The 14,646-nt window shown below is 35.6% G+C and overlaps 1 protein-coding gene and 1 long non-coding RNA gene across 14 annotated transcripts in view; one reads left to right on the forward strand and one right to left on the reverse strand.

Moving 5' to 3' along the window:
- Positions 1–14,646, forward strand: part of EYA4 (EYA transcriptional coactivator and phosphatase 4) — a 306,653-nt gene that overhangs the window by 167,236 nt on the left and 124,771 nt on the right. For all 11 annotated transcript variants that reach the window (XM_072824123.1, XM_072824116.1, XM_072824125.1 and 8 more), the window contains exon 3: positions 6,607–6,656. In XM_072824123.1, coding sequence (XP_072680224.1) covers positions 6,607–6,656 — 50 coding nt within the window. The remainder of the gene's footprint in view (positions 1–6,606; positions 6,657–14,646) is intronic.
- LOC140632293 (uncharacterized) overlaps positions 1–14,646 on the reverse strand; it is a 28,789-nt gene that overhangs the window by 11,186 nt on the left and 2,957 nt on the right. The window contains exons 2-4 of one of the 3 annotated variants that reach the window (XR_012029814.1): positions 14,009–14,125; positions 9,121–9,169; positions 5,943–5,994 (exon numbers count right to left, since the gene is read on the reverse strand). This is a non-coding gene — a long non-coding RNA (uncharacterized lncRNA). Of the gene's footprint in view, positions 1–5,942; positions 5,995–8,310; positions 8,480–9,120; positions 9,170–14,008; positions 14,126–14,646 lie in introns of those variants that run through there. The other 2 variants (XR_012029817.1, XR_012029819.1) reach the window with 2 other exon arrangements.

Genomic DNA, 14,646 nt, shown 5'->3' on the forward strand with positions numbered 1-14,646 from the left:
TAAATATTGTCTTACACACCATCCATAAAGATACATATAATGATTTATTCATTATATCAGCAAACTTTCATCTTTGAAGTTTTCACCTTGGGTTTATAGTTGCAGAATTAATTATTATCACTGTATAGTATATTTTAAGACTTAATCACTAAAGTTCATTTCAAAACAAAATGAAGTTACAAAAGAAGTCATTTTAAAATATCATCTATTATTCTATCCTTTATTTTTTAAATTATCTTTAATGTTTTACAATTATAAACAACTAGATTAAGTAGAAAATAATTGGGATAATTGGCTCCAGCTTTTTTAGAAGACGGTGAATGAGATAAAAGAAAATTGTTCTTCCTTGCAATTTTTTTAAATGAGTTAATTCTGTTTTTCCTGAGAAAATTGTAAGTTTCTCAAAGGATGTAGTGATTAGAATATATGAAAAATTTTAAGGTTTTTTTATATATGAATATAATAGTCATAATGAAAAAATTCTAGAGATGATATATTCTGCATATATTTTCCAGACATTAAAATTATTGATTACTCTCAATACTAAATCCCACATTCTTTACAATTCATTTATTAATTTTTTTAAGATTGTATTTATTTATTCATGAGAGACACAGAGAGAGGCAGAGACACAGGCAGAGGGAGAAGCAGGCTCCCTGTGGCTCCTGCGATCCCAGGACCCCAGGATCATGACCTGAGCCAAAGGAGATGCTCAACCACTAAGCCACCTTGGCACCCCTACAATTCATTTAAAAAGAATAGTTTACATTACTAACATACAAACAGCCTAAAAAACTGGAAGAATGAATGGTATTATGAAATTAGAACTACTTTTATAATTGTCTAACTATTGCAATATTATTGAGCAGTGTTCTCTACCCCTTTGTTCTGCTTTCTCTTGGAACTTATTGTTGACATATTCTTTGTTTGCTGTTTACAGATTTATTGCATATCTTCTCCACTAGGATGCAAGATCCATGCAGGCAGGCTTTTGTTTGTCTAAGTCAACTTTGTTCAACAGAAATAGTGTGTAAGCCACATGTGTATTTTAAGTTTTTTAGTAGCTGCCTAAGAAAAATAAAAGCAGGAAATTATTTTATTAATCCAGTATATTTCATTTCTCAATATAAAAAATACTGAGATATTTACATTTTATTCATGTAAAATATCTCCATTTTTTTCATTTCTTTGAAATCCTTTGTGCCTTTTGCACTTATAGCACACCTCAGTTTAGACTAGCTGCATTCCAAGTTTTAAATGACCAAATGTGGCTAGTGGCTACTCTGTTGGACTCCTCAGGTCTGGTTCTTTCCATGCCTAGAATGATACCCAGTGCACTCAATAAAGATCTGTTGAATGAGCCACTCGTGATATTTCAGACATAAAACACCAACAAAATAACAGAAGTTGTTTTTCATGGTAGACTTTTTTTAGAGTTGTTGTAGTGTTGGCAGCAGCATCAAATGCTAGAGATATTTGGATAATTTCTTTTTGCATATATGGACTTTAAATGTTAGTGCTTGATAAAGATAGGTTACTTCAGTAGCCCAATTTAAAAGATTACTTAAATTGTTGATGTGTTACAAGAAGTAACTAGTAGGTTCTTTAAAATTTTTCCCATGGGATGTTTTAACTCTTAGTTTTAAAAAACATACAAAAGCAACTGGCAGATCTAACAGAGAGAGAGAGAGAGAGACTTGATATATAGTATTCAATCAGTTCTGATTCCATCCCTGTCAGTGTAGCTGTAGGACATTGGGCAAGTTGTTTAAACCTCTTTGAGCTCTAGTTTTTAAATAGTATAGCAGGATTTCATCCATCATACCTGTCTTCATAGAGTAAATGAGATTACATATGTACATAGTCCAGCACAGTGAGTGGAAAAAAATAATTGCTTAATAAATGGCAACAATTATCATTAATATAGTAAAAATTCAACTTGCAAATAGGACATTTTAATCTTAAGTTTAAACATTTTAGGTTGTATATTTATGAATTTTAGGTTCTTAATGTACTGGTTAAAATACCTTTATAAATGTGGATCTGAAGTTTCCTACACAACTTGCTTATAGATTAATCTTCCTGGTTCTCAGTATTCTCATCTATGAATTGGGTAAAAATAGTTTCTACTTAAGCTTTGTGCCTGGCATCTCATAAACACTTAAAACTTTTAGCTATCATTCATTCATTCATTCCAAAAATTCAGTGATTTGATATTTTTATGTTAATTACATACTGAATAATTTTTTTAAACATATAATTTGTTTTCATTTCACTTTGATTTTGCATGTAGTTTTATGTTAAGTAGAGTAAAAAAATCACATTAGTGCAGCCTGTTGACTGCATTTAACACTTTTCATCCTTTACCTCTTGGCATATTTTTTGCCCACCTCCTAGTGTGTCTTAGGAAAGCCAGGATTTGGATTTAAATTATGGGCATGAATATCTGCCTCATTTCTTGGCCTGCTTGTTTTGCCTTTTTTCAAAAACAAATTCAAAACTAAATTGGTGATCACTGAAGACAGAAGGTTCTATAGGTTTTGTAAGCATATACTTTCTCCGATAGCATATATACTTCATCAGCCATGATTTAATGAAGTGTTGTTGATCTCTCAGATGGGAGTGTGTGTTCAAATTTAGGTAAAACTGTCCATCTGCCTTCTAGTTCTGTGATCAAGACACAATAAACATACACGTTTCTCAATGATTCATTTAACTTTTTCTCCATCAGTTCAGAAATAAGATAGGGTTTTTTGAAGTATTTTAAGGAAGTTATAAGTTAACATCTTTTTTGGTCTTTGGTATTACCAAATTTTCTTTCCAAGGGCAGATTAAAAGATCAGATCATATTCATCTTTATGTTTTGCTTCAGTTAGTAGCTTATTCTGTCAATTACATTTTAGGAATATCTGTCAAAAACATCCTCTCACCTCTGTCCTCAAGGCTCTTGTCATAATTTAGGTCATCACCATTGGTCACCAATGGATTGAATGTGATTCACTTAGTAAGCTAAGTGAAGTGTCTGAATCCATTGGGGTGCCATATCAAAGCACCACAGACTGGATATATTATAAACAATATAAATTTATTTCTGATGGTTCTGGTTGCTGGAAGTCCAAGATCAAGGCACTAGCATGGTCGTGCAGTGAGAGCCTTGCTTCCTGGATCATAGCCAATGCCTTCTTGCTGTGTTCTGACGTGGTTGAAAGGCTAGGGAGCTCTGTGGGGTCTCTTTCACAAAAGCATCAATCCCATTCATAAAGGCTCCACCCTGATGACCTAGGCACCTGCCAGAGACCCCACCTCATAATCTCTGGGGGTTGGGATTTCAACATATGCCTTCTGGGAGGAAACAAACATTCAGATCATAACAGAGAATATCTACTCAAGGCTAAGGAAGTAGTGATATGCAAGATCAGTGCAAACTTCATGGAGCTGCTTTCATGGAGCTTAACGTCTCTCTCCTGTTGCATTAGACTCTGCAGCCTTCACCTCGTCCCCCTTCCACACTATCTTTTAGATCATCTCTACCGAGGCTGTCTCTTAAAACTTTTCAATGGTCTTGATTGCCCAAAGATTAAATTCTGAATTCTTTGTCATATATAAGGTATTCTTAATAATAGGATTCTGCCGGCAAATCTCATGGTATTGAAATGCCTTTCTCTAAATCTAGTCTTTGAAGACTTTATTTTTGAAGACTCAGTTGAGAGGTCACTTCCTTTGTGGCTCTCCTCATTTTCCTTTGGCTGGGATAGGTTGTCCTCTGAGCATCCATAACACTGCATAGACCTTTCTTACAGCAGTCATGGTACCCTAAATATTATTCTCCCTTCATTTGACCTTGAACAAATGAATGAAACTCCTAAAAAGAATCACTTTGTAGAATTTATAGCTCTGGCAATATTTATAGATAACGAGTATCTGTATCTACTTTAGTCTTTGATCACATACTTATTTAGCATTAGCTACAAATCTGAGACTCAGTGGTTTTTTACTAGACAGTGGGTAATCAGTACATGTGTTCTCTGCCATTATATTATAATTACTACTTTGAGGATAAATTAAAATAATTAGCACTTTCTGGTTAATTATTTGGAGAATGATGCTTTATAAAGCCATGACTATTAAAATAATTTTTGTTTTTAAGCCATAGGAGGCTTGTCTAGTTCTGACTCTTGCTTTGGGAGTATATATTTAATTAGATTAGTTTTTTTTTTTTTTAAGATTTTTCCATTTATTTATGAGAGAGAGAGAGAGAGAGAGGCAGAGGCACAGGCAGAGGGAGAAGCAGGCTCCATGCAGGGAGCCCGACGCGGGACTCGATTCCTGGTCTCCAGGATCACGCCCTGGGGTGAAGGTGGCATTAAACCACTGAGCCACCAGGGCTGCCCGGGAGTATATATTTATTTGCTAGTGTGGTTTGGAGCTTCTTCAGCCAGTCCCAAAGTCCAGTCATCATAGTCTTAAGGATCAGTCTGAGGTGATTCTGCATATTCATTGGGTAGTTCATATAGCTTCTGATGAGGAATCATAGGAAGGAACCAGTGGGAAATAATGATTTTGTTCTGGTATACTTCCCTTATAGCTTTTTTTTTTTTTTTTGCTTTTTTTTTTCTTTTTGGACAATTTTTAGTGGATATAAGACTTTTGTGGGGTTTGTATTAAATTTTGTTTATATTTTAAGAAAAGTCTTCCTTTTTTAAACTTTTCTTTTTTTTCTTTTTAACTAATTGCTCTTGAAAATATTCCTTCATCCTTTCATCTTACAGTGCTGAGTTCCATGTTAAGAGCATAGATGATGTTACAGGATTGGAAAGGGATGATAATCCCCTTGCTCATCAGTTTTATTTTCATATTGTATAAATGTATATACAGGATGCAAAAGAGAGTGTGGTTGATCAAGCAAAATAATTGATTTTCCAGATGATGAAAACGTCTAGGCTTAGAGATGAAAGCAAAAGATATTTGAAAGCATAGGAGTTTTTTGTGTATTTGTTTTTTAAGTATTCTTCTGAGTCAGAGGAGGAAAGAATTACTTGATGAGCTGGAAAGATGATGCTGCATCGTTAAAATTCAAAACTTACTCTTTTTAAAAAGATTTTATTAGAAAGAGAGCACACAGGCCCATACATGAGTGGGGAGAGGGGCAGAGAGAGCAGACTCCCTGCTGAGCAGAGTGCCTAATGCAGGGGTTGATCTCAGGACCCCGAGATCATGGCCTAAGCCAAAGTCAGATGCTTTACTGACTGAGCCACCCGGGCATCCCTCAAAACTTACTCTTAAGTGATGCCATTAGTATCACAGTTGACACTCATGGTGTGTGCCCAATGGTGCATATCCAGTAGACTTTTCACTTTGAAGCTTCATGTTAGAATTTAAAATGCCCCAGATTCCTTAGGTTGCATAAATGGATCCTCACAGTATTAACACCCAGAGAATCTAACAGTGGGCTTGTAAATGTATATTGTTTGTGCTCCACATTCACTAAGGAATTTTTTAATATTTTTAATTTTTTTTCAACTTATTTATTTATGATAGTCACAGAGAGAGAGAGAGACACAGGCAGAGGGAGAAGCAGGCTCCATGCATCGAGAGCCCGACGTGGGACTCGATCCCAGGTCTCTAGGATTGCGCCCTGGGCCAAAGGCAGGCACCAAACTGCTGCGCCACCCAGGGATCCCCCAGGAATTTTAAAAATTGAGTCTACTTTGCATATAATATACATGCATGCATATATATAATGTACATCAAATTGAGTCTACCTTGCGTGTAATGTATATATATTACTTTACTTATATATTGCTTTACTATACATTACATTTACTTATGTACATTACATCCAAAGTACCTTACATTATATATGGACAAATTAAGGCCATTATAATCAGATAAAGTATCTATGCTTGAAATTAAATGTGAAAGACAATGGATTTGTGCTTTACCTTCTTTTAGAGACTGTATGACACACTCTTGTCCAGAAGTGGTTAGCAAGTCCTAGAAGCAAAAGTTACTTTCATTCTTTACCTTTTGTGGGCTAAAAACTGCAAAGTGGAAATATAGTCTGCAAAATATACTGCAAATATTAATGAGAAATCTGTGAGCCATGCTAAAAACTTAATTGATATGCTGAGAAATATATATAAAACATACAGCCACTGGATTCAGAAAATAAAAATTAATATGTGAATATTTTAGCTAACACTGTGCTTTGCCCCCAGAACCTGGTGTTTATTATTGTGACTGTGGTAGGGGACAGAAGTGGTATCAATTGGAAAAACATTTCTTAGTGAATTGAAAACAGTATGGCTTTCTTGTTCCTAAGTGGGAAACCTGGTTCTTTGGTTTCTTTGTTCCTAGTTAAGCTAGTCCCAAGCCACTTCAGCTGAACGTTTTACATACTTATGGAATCTAGGGAAATGCTTTTAGCAGCTGATCATGGGATAATGATGAAATATACTATTTGACACTGCATGCTGCTGCTAGAAAATATGGAGATTTTATAGAGATATTGGTGAGCAGAGCTGTATTCACTTCAACAAGTGTGTGAACCTGAGTGAGGAAGTTATATCTTCCTATGAGAATAACCATCCTTTTTTTTTCTTACAGGTAAAGAAAACGTGCACAGAATCAGACGTTTCGGAAGCTCAGAATTCCAGGTACTGTAAAATAGAGGCTGAGACTCCACTAAGGAAAAATGGCAGTTTGGGAGAACTAACTACTCAGTAGGATGTTGTACTCCAGATGCAATGCAATTTGAAACATTGAGGTTCTTTAAGAACTTTTCTTTATGAAAATTACATTTTACATTGGCTAGTGTACGGTTAATCATAATATGAATAAAAAGGATTCTGGGGCGGGGGGCAGCCCCGGTGGTTCAGTGGTTTAGCGCCACCTTCGGCCTGGGGCGTGATCCTGGAGACCCGGGATCAAGTCCCACGTCATGCTCCCTGCATGGGGCCTGCTTCTCCCTCAGCCTGTGTCTCTCCCTCTCTCTCTCTCTGTCTCTCATGAATAGATAAATAAAATCTTAAAAAGAAAAAAAAGGATTCAGATTGAAGTCAGCTTTAAAGAATGATAGTAGAAACATCCTTTAGAAATACTTGAAAACGCTTTCCTTTGCATTCACTGTGAGCTCAGCTTCATTTATCTTTCTAATCTTTTCTTATAATGTATTCACATCTGACATTTTTCCAGAAACTGAATAACTGGGATCCCTGGGTGGCGCAGTGGTTTAGCGCCTGCCTTTGGCCCAGGGCAGGATCCTGGAGACCCGGGATCAAATCCCATGTCAGGCTCCAGGTGCATGGAGCCCTCTGTCTTTGTCTCTGCCTCTCTCTCTCTCTCTCTGTGTGACTATCATAAATTAAAAAAAAAAAAAAGAAACTGAATAACTTTCTAGTCTATGTTTATCAATAAAATTACAGTATTTCTTTTTTTTCTGATAAAGCATTGCTAGATTTTGAAAATAAAATGCTCTGTCTTTGTCTCTGCCTCTCTCTCTCTCTCTCTCTCTCTGTGTGTGTGTGACTATCATAAATTAAAAAAAAAAGAAACTGAATAACTTTCTAGTCTATGTTTATCAATAAAATTACAGTATTTCTTTTTTTTCTGATAAAGCATTGCTAGATTTTGAAAATAAAATGTTACCAAATTGGAAAAATCAAAATTGCCTTGGCATTCTCCTTTTGGTTATTTGGAGCCTGTAGAAGTGATGCAATAAAGTGATCAGACTGCTACAAACAGGAACTTAGCACCATGTTGTTGTTTGTGCTTAATAGACCAGATATCCAATAGATATTTTCATGCCTACACATTTTTATTTCAAAATCCAGGCTTAAATTTTAAATGGATAAGTAAAAATATTGTAAATACCATTATAGTAATAAACATATCCTAAGTATCATATTAATAATATAACAGCTTATTATGTTAAGTAATTTGTATTCCATAGTGAGGTGAGTCTTGGTTTATTTTGTTCTCCTGGATCCAGTGTATGATGTTAAGTAGTAATTTTCTTGGTGTAATACAGCAATACAGATATAGAGAAAATGTTTATGGGCACCATATATTCTTTTTGGAGAGCAAGTATATATCATGTGTCGTACATGGACAGTTGGAATAACTCTTCATTCGTTTTATGCAGTATGATAACTTATGCAGTTAATTCTGATGCATCTTATATAAAAATGATTATAAATGGTCTTTTCTTTTGGACCATCAAGAGTATATAATATGATACAGGATTTTGTTTTTAAAGATTTTATTTATTTATTCATGAGAATACACAGAGAGGAGAGAGAGAGAGGCAGAGACAGAGGCAGAGGGAGAAGCAGGCTACATGCAGGGAACCTGACGTGGGACTCGATTCCCAGTCTCCAGGATCACGCCCTGGGCTGAAGGTGGCGCTAAACTGCTGAGCCACCTGGGCTGCCGGATACAGGATTTTTGACATTTGTTCTTTCAGGCTTTGGTCTTTGTCCTTTATAATTAGATATCAAAATATAAACAAGTAGCTTATCAGAGCATTAGGAAGTGGATGAACCATTAAAGTTTTTCCTATAAAGCAGAGTAATTCCAGGATGCATGGAGAGAAAGAAAGGTCCACACTCTATTCCTTATGGGCATTTTCTTCCTAATCATTTTGCTGACCTTTCTGAGTGACCTACCTGTGACTTGTTATTTAAGTAATTATAGAGTTTTTGCAAAGCTGATCTTGAGGATTTGTGGGGAAAAAAAAGGCAGTATCATCATCCATATTAATATTTCATGTCAAAATTTTTTACCCTTAAGGCCACTCAGGATTTTTGGACATGGTATTATGCTTAAATTTTAAACAAGCAGAAAGCCACCAAACTGATTATGTTCACAATTGATATCAACAACTTAGAAGAAAAACAGAAAATTTTGAAGTCAGTGTGTTTAAATCAGAATTAGATCATTCTTTTATTTAGCAAATCTCAGCTTATATGGCCTTAAAAGTACAATTTTGTTTCTAAGGTAAGTTGTGGTTATTTTTTAAAGACCATTTAAAATATATTTTATGATTTTATAATATATAATGTATTATTATATTAATATATACTGTATAATACATATTAATTGAAAAATATCTTTACTTACTAGAATCTAGGAGGTGGGTTGTCACAGATTAGCTGCTTCTAAAAGTTTCCTAATTTGTAATATAAATAGGTCAAATTAGGCAAATCTATTTCTAATGACTCTTAGTCTTTGTAATATAAAAACAAACAGTCCTTACTTATTAAAATGCAGGATAGAAAGACCTTCAAGATGACTGAGAATCATGTATTGGTTCAAGGTTGCCTGTACATTTTGATCTTGGCTGGTCTCCTCTCCTAACTTCTGGTGTAAAGGACAATCTCCACACCCTAAAAGTATCAGTAACATAGAGACATGCCTATTCTTGGCTTCTCAATTTATTCATAGGTATTAGGTATTGGAGTGCTAAAACTGGCACTTAGTTAATGCAGTAATGGAATGCCAATAGAATAATAATAGGCTAAATATAATTCTGCACAAAAATGATACAATAACTTACTGAACAGTCAATGAATTCAAGAATGCCAAAAAATTATTTATTAAATGCATGTACTGAGGTTCAGTTTTTATCACCTATTAAACACACCAGCACATACACACACACACACACACACACACACACACACACAAAATGCCTTTATTATAGACACCGGGAAGCATTTCTTTAGCAGTATACATATATGGCTACATTCTTTTATACTCATTAGGAACCACAAACCTTCCTATATTCTCTTTCTCCCTCTCCCTCTTTCCCTCCCTCCCTTTCCTGTGTGTGTGTGTATGTGAGAGAGAGAGGGAGAGAGAGAGAGAGAAATTGATTCAGACAGATTTAAAGCTTGGGGCTAGATAATTCTATTCTAAACAAATTTAAAGTAAAGAATGAAATACTGCATCAGTATAAAGTGCATGCAAGCTACAGACCCAATACCTTATAAAATGCTGTCTCACTTAGAACCTAAAACTAATATAATTCATTTATTTATCTAGCTTTATAGTGTGTTGGTTTTGGATTGGAAAAGATTAGAATAATTGTAGATGGAAAGTGTTTTTACAGTAGGGAAGTAATTAAATTGGTTGGGGAAACTTTGTAAGGAAAATTCTTAGGGTGACATATATGTATCAGCAAATTCTTTGTCTTGCTTGGCTTTCCTCTTTTGGAAAGAAATGTTTGGGCTGCACATGTGACCTGTAGATTGGGGAAAAGAGACTTTACAGACCTATGTAAGAAAGGTAAAAATGTCTTCTTAGAAATAACATTATATGTATATACTAAAAATCAGGTATTAGGGACTACATTTTCTCAGGCTCATAAAACTGTATTGAACTTGATGTCATATGGGAAGGAATATATTATGCTTCATAAAAAATGGACTTTTTTCCCTCTCCTCTGTGTTGCTAATCATGTAATAGTATTGTTGACCTTTGTTCCTAAAACTAATGTTAACCATAAAATGGATAAGAGAGAAAACAAAAATCTGTATTTTTACATACTTTAACTTACCCTAAAAGTGTCTGTTACTGAATAGACCACCCTAAAACATGAATGGAACTATCATTTTATGTTGATTTTTCCCATATGTTGATGGTGAATTTATTTGTGTAGATTTTTGTCTCCTTTGAGTCTTTACTGAAAATACATGGATCTTGTTTAATTGTACTATAATGAATAGATTCTGGACAAGTGAGGCTTATAGAAATTTCTATAAGTCTCATATTTTAACTTTTCTACTTTCAGTTCTTTCTGATAAGGGGTGAGGAAATAATTTATTTCCTTTTTTACTGCATTCTTGACAAATAACCTATATGCAAATATGCTTGTATGTTAAAATAGCCCCCTGATAACCTGAATTATTTCTTTGGTGGAATTTGGTTTCCCTTCACTTTTTCCCCATTTGGATCACTAACTAGTACAGCATTTTCACCAAAGAGAGATCAGGAACACAAAAAGGAAATAAAACTCAAATCCAGCCATTTTGTTTTCTACTTCTTCTGTTAATTAAGGAGTGAATAGAAATAAACATTTCAGTGAAATTGACTGTGTGAAGTGACTTCTAGGAAATATATCTCTTCTTTTTCTCTCAGCTTGCCCACAATACCAACCACCAGAAGATTATAGTAGGGGAATCTAAGGAAGAGTATGACGATATGGAAGTACTCGTGGTACCTATGAGCTAAGATGATAGTTTTTCCATGTGAAGAGTAGAACAGAATGATTCGGTGGGTAATGGTGAGGGTGTACTCTTGCTCACTTCATAGAATGAGAAATTTGGTTTGCTGAGAAATGGGGTTTCCTGAAATCAGCAAAGCCTTGGTCATGTGCTGTGATTTGCCTTAGTGTATATTGACTTTCTAGTTATCAGGAGAAAGGCAAAATGACTCTCCAGCTTTTAAAGAAGCACTGGAATGAATCTCAGTTTGATAACTAATATTTCAGTGAGACTCAGGAATTTGATCTAGTCAGTGTCTATGTATAAAATCTTTGAAAGGCAACAAATTCATATTATGTAGATAATTATAATTTAACAATGTTATATTTAAGGCATTAAATTGTACATATTTATTTGCTAGTAAAATAATTATTGTAATGTTTCCAGAAATCTGAAATGTTTGTTGGTATAGAATTGCCTGTCAAAAATTTAAATGCTGTGTTTTTTTGTAACCGTGAGAAATGAGGACCACTTTGGGAAAACAGGCATTTGTATTTCACTGTGTCAAATCACAGGCCCACCTAGCCCAATATTCTGTCTCTAAAAGCATCAAAATTCATTACTACCAGGTTGCATGTTTTCAAATTTGCAAATTTCAGTAACATAAATTTCTGGCTGTCTAATCCAGGTTTGCAGCCATTTCTTGGACTTAGTTACATTACTAGCAAATGCTGTAGACTATAGTATTTTGGACTGTAGAACTCAGAAAATTACTAATCACAGCACAAAGTAATTATTAATTTCTTCTAGTTGTTTAAAACTGCCTCTTCCAAGATATAAGATACACTTGCCCTGAAAATGATAGATGATTGATAGATATTCTGAGAGTGTGATTTAATTCTCATGTTTGGGAATTTGAAGAGAAAGAACTCAATCTAGATAGAAAATGGTTTAGTTAACCTGAGTCATACTATAGCTTAATTTCTTTCTTTCCAATTGTGCAAGTATTCTATCTCATTTTAAAAGCCTGACCTCATGAGGATGCCTCTCCAATCTCTTCGTCATTTTGGCTAGCATTTACTGGAAGTTTTCTGAGTCCACTTTGCCTTCTCTGATGTGTGTTGACAGATTCCTACAGGTGTGGAAACAGTTGGGATTCTGCGTAAGAATGAAGAATGTGTTCTGTGTTGCTGTCAATTGTATCCTCAGTATCTGGGATATCTTGACCCTTTGGGTCATGGTAGCATATTGAGCTGATTTCCTCAGATGATTGTCTAAGGTATATCTACTAAATTCCTGACAGCAATTAATGATACTTGAAGATTTAAATAACAATCTCAAAAGTTAGATTATTGTTTTCTATGTGTCTTGTTATACAGGTTTCTGATCAGCCTTTTCCTGTAGTTCATTGGGAACTCCTGCTGATGTATCTTTACTGGTCAGCCCAGCTTAGTGTTATTTCTATACTTGTTCATTTTTTGTGTGTATTTCCTCTCCTCTTTCAACATTAAATGAATAAATGAGAGTAAAATAATACATGTTGAAAGGTCCTTATGGGTTGGTACTCACAGAATAGCTTCTTATTTTATGTTTAAAATTGAATAAGACATCTTAAGCCCATTAGGGAAGAAGGATAGACTGTAGTTAAAGGGAAAAGGGCCTCATCAGTGATATTTAATTCACATATACATGCATGTTTTTAGCTTTTGCTTTGTGTCTTCATATCCATAGGTTTTGTTTTCGATCTTTTTGCTTGCTTCCCATTTCATGTTTTTCACATGTAATTTCTGTTCACAACTTTTTTTTTTTTAAAGATTTATTTATTTATTTGTTTGAGAGACAGAGAGAGAGCATGCTTGTGGGTGGTGGGGCAGAGGGAGAGGGAGAGAAGCAGATTCTCCACTAAGTGGGGAGCCCGACACAGGCTTCATCTCAGGACCCTGAGATTGTGACCCAAGCAGAAATCAATTGGGACACCTAACCATTGAGCAACCCAGGTGCCCCTTTGTTCACAAGTTTCTATGTGGCCCACAATGCCTAGCATGCTCTGGTCCCTGCTGCTACTCTGGCTTTGGTTTCAGTCAAGCTTTCCCTAGTGACAGGGTCTGCTCTCACAGATGCCACTCTTCTTCCACAGAGGCTGGAATGCTCCTTCCTCGTTTGTGCTACACTCTTCCTCCCGGCTTTGCTCATCAACTTTATTTCATCTCCTCCTTGTAGGATCTCAGTTCTTCCCTGGAGAGCCCAGTGACCCAGATCCCCTGTCATACAGCTGTGTGGCCCTGCGTGCTTCTCCTTCAGAGGCACCTTGTTTGATTGTTTCATTCTCTATACTATAAGCTCCACAAGGTGAGGGGTCAGATTGGCTTTTCTCTGGTCCCTGTTGTATCATTAGTATACAGTACAGTGCTCTGCACATACCAGGTCCTCAGTACATATCTGTTTAGTGAATAGTAACTTCCAGATACACAAATCTAGTGTGTAATCTCTCCTGGAACATCTCTTGTAACCACAACTCCAGAATACATTTTTATTAGGGATTTTGCTTTGCCATGTCAAACTCCTCTTGTAAAAAAATTAATATGGTTACACTCCCTACCCCAGGATCTTTTCTTTCCAGTGATAATTCTCTCAGCTGTCTCTTGCCTCAGGACTCTAGAGTAATCTCTGACCTCTTTCTCTCTTTCCTTTCCCAAGTCCTTTTGGTCATCAAGTTGTATTTAATTTTCCTCAACTATGTTTGGAATCTCTTTATCTGGCCCTTCCCACTGCCACTGTGAAAGTTCAAGCTGTCTTCACCTTACCTCAGAATTAATACAGCAAATTTCCATGTGGCCCTCTTGGTTCCTGTGGGCCTTGCCATTTTCTGCCAGACTTTCTCAAGTGAGCTTTCCTAATGGCATTTCCCATATGGGGTTGCCCTGTTCATTGATCAGAAAGACAGCATTTAGTAGACATTTAGGGTGTATGCGGAAGTATGAACAAATAATCTTAAAAACAGAATTGTGTGCAGAAGGTAAAAATAAAGACCTACGGTTTTTACCTAGTTGCTGTCTGAAGCAAGAAGCCAGGGACTGTTTGAACCACCTGTTGTCTACTGCCCTGTTGGCCTTGATTCTGATCTGTTAGATATTCATTTAGTCCTATTTTACAGTCTTCCTTTATTTGCAAAGTAACATAAGAATACATGACTCTTCAATGGGTCTCAGAAAGTACATTCCAGACAAAAATATGCCAGTGACATATGTACTTTGATTTTCATTTTTCCCTTCTCCTGTCCTTGTTTTCCTGTATAGACCTTAGAATCAAATAAGATATTTGTGTACTGTGTGGCTTCCTGAAAGCATCCATTTTAGGGCATTACTTGCTTGGTATTTCTACAGATGAACTCATTTCATTAGAGGGTGATAGGAAAACACCCGCAGAGTGCAGCTTGAACCCT

Source organism: Canis lupus, chromosome 1, assembly GCF_048164855.1.
Source record: "Canis lupus baileyi chromosome 1, mCanLup2.hap1, whole genome shotgun sequence".
Lineage (NCBI taxonomy): Eukaryota > Metazoa > Chordata > Mammalia > Carnivora > Canidae > Canis > Canis lupus.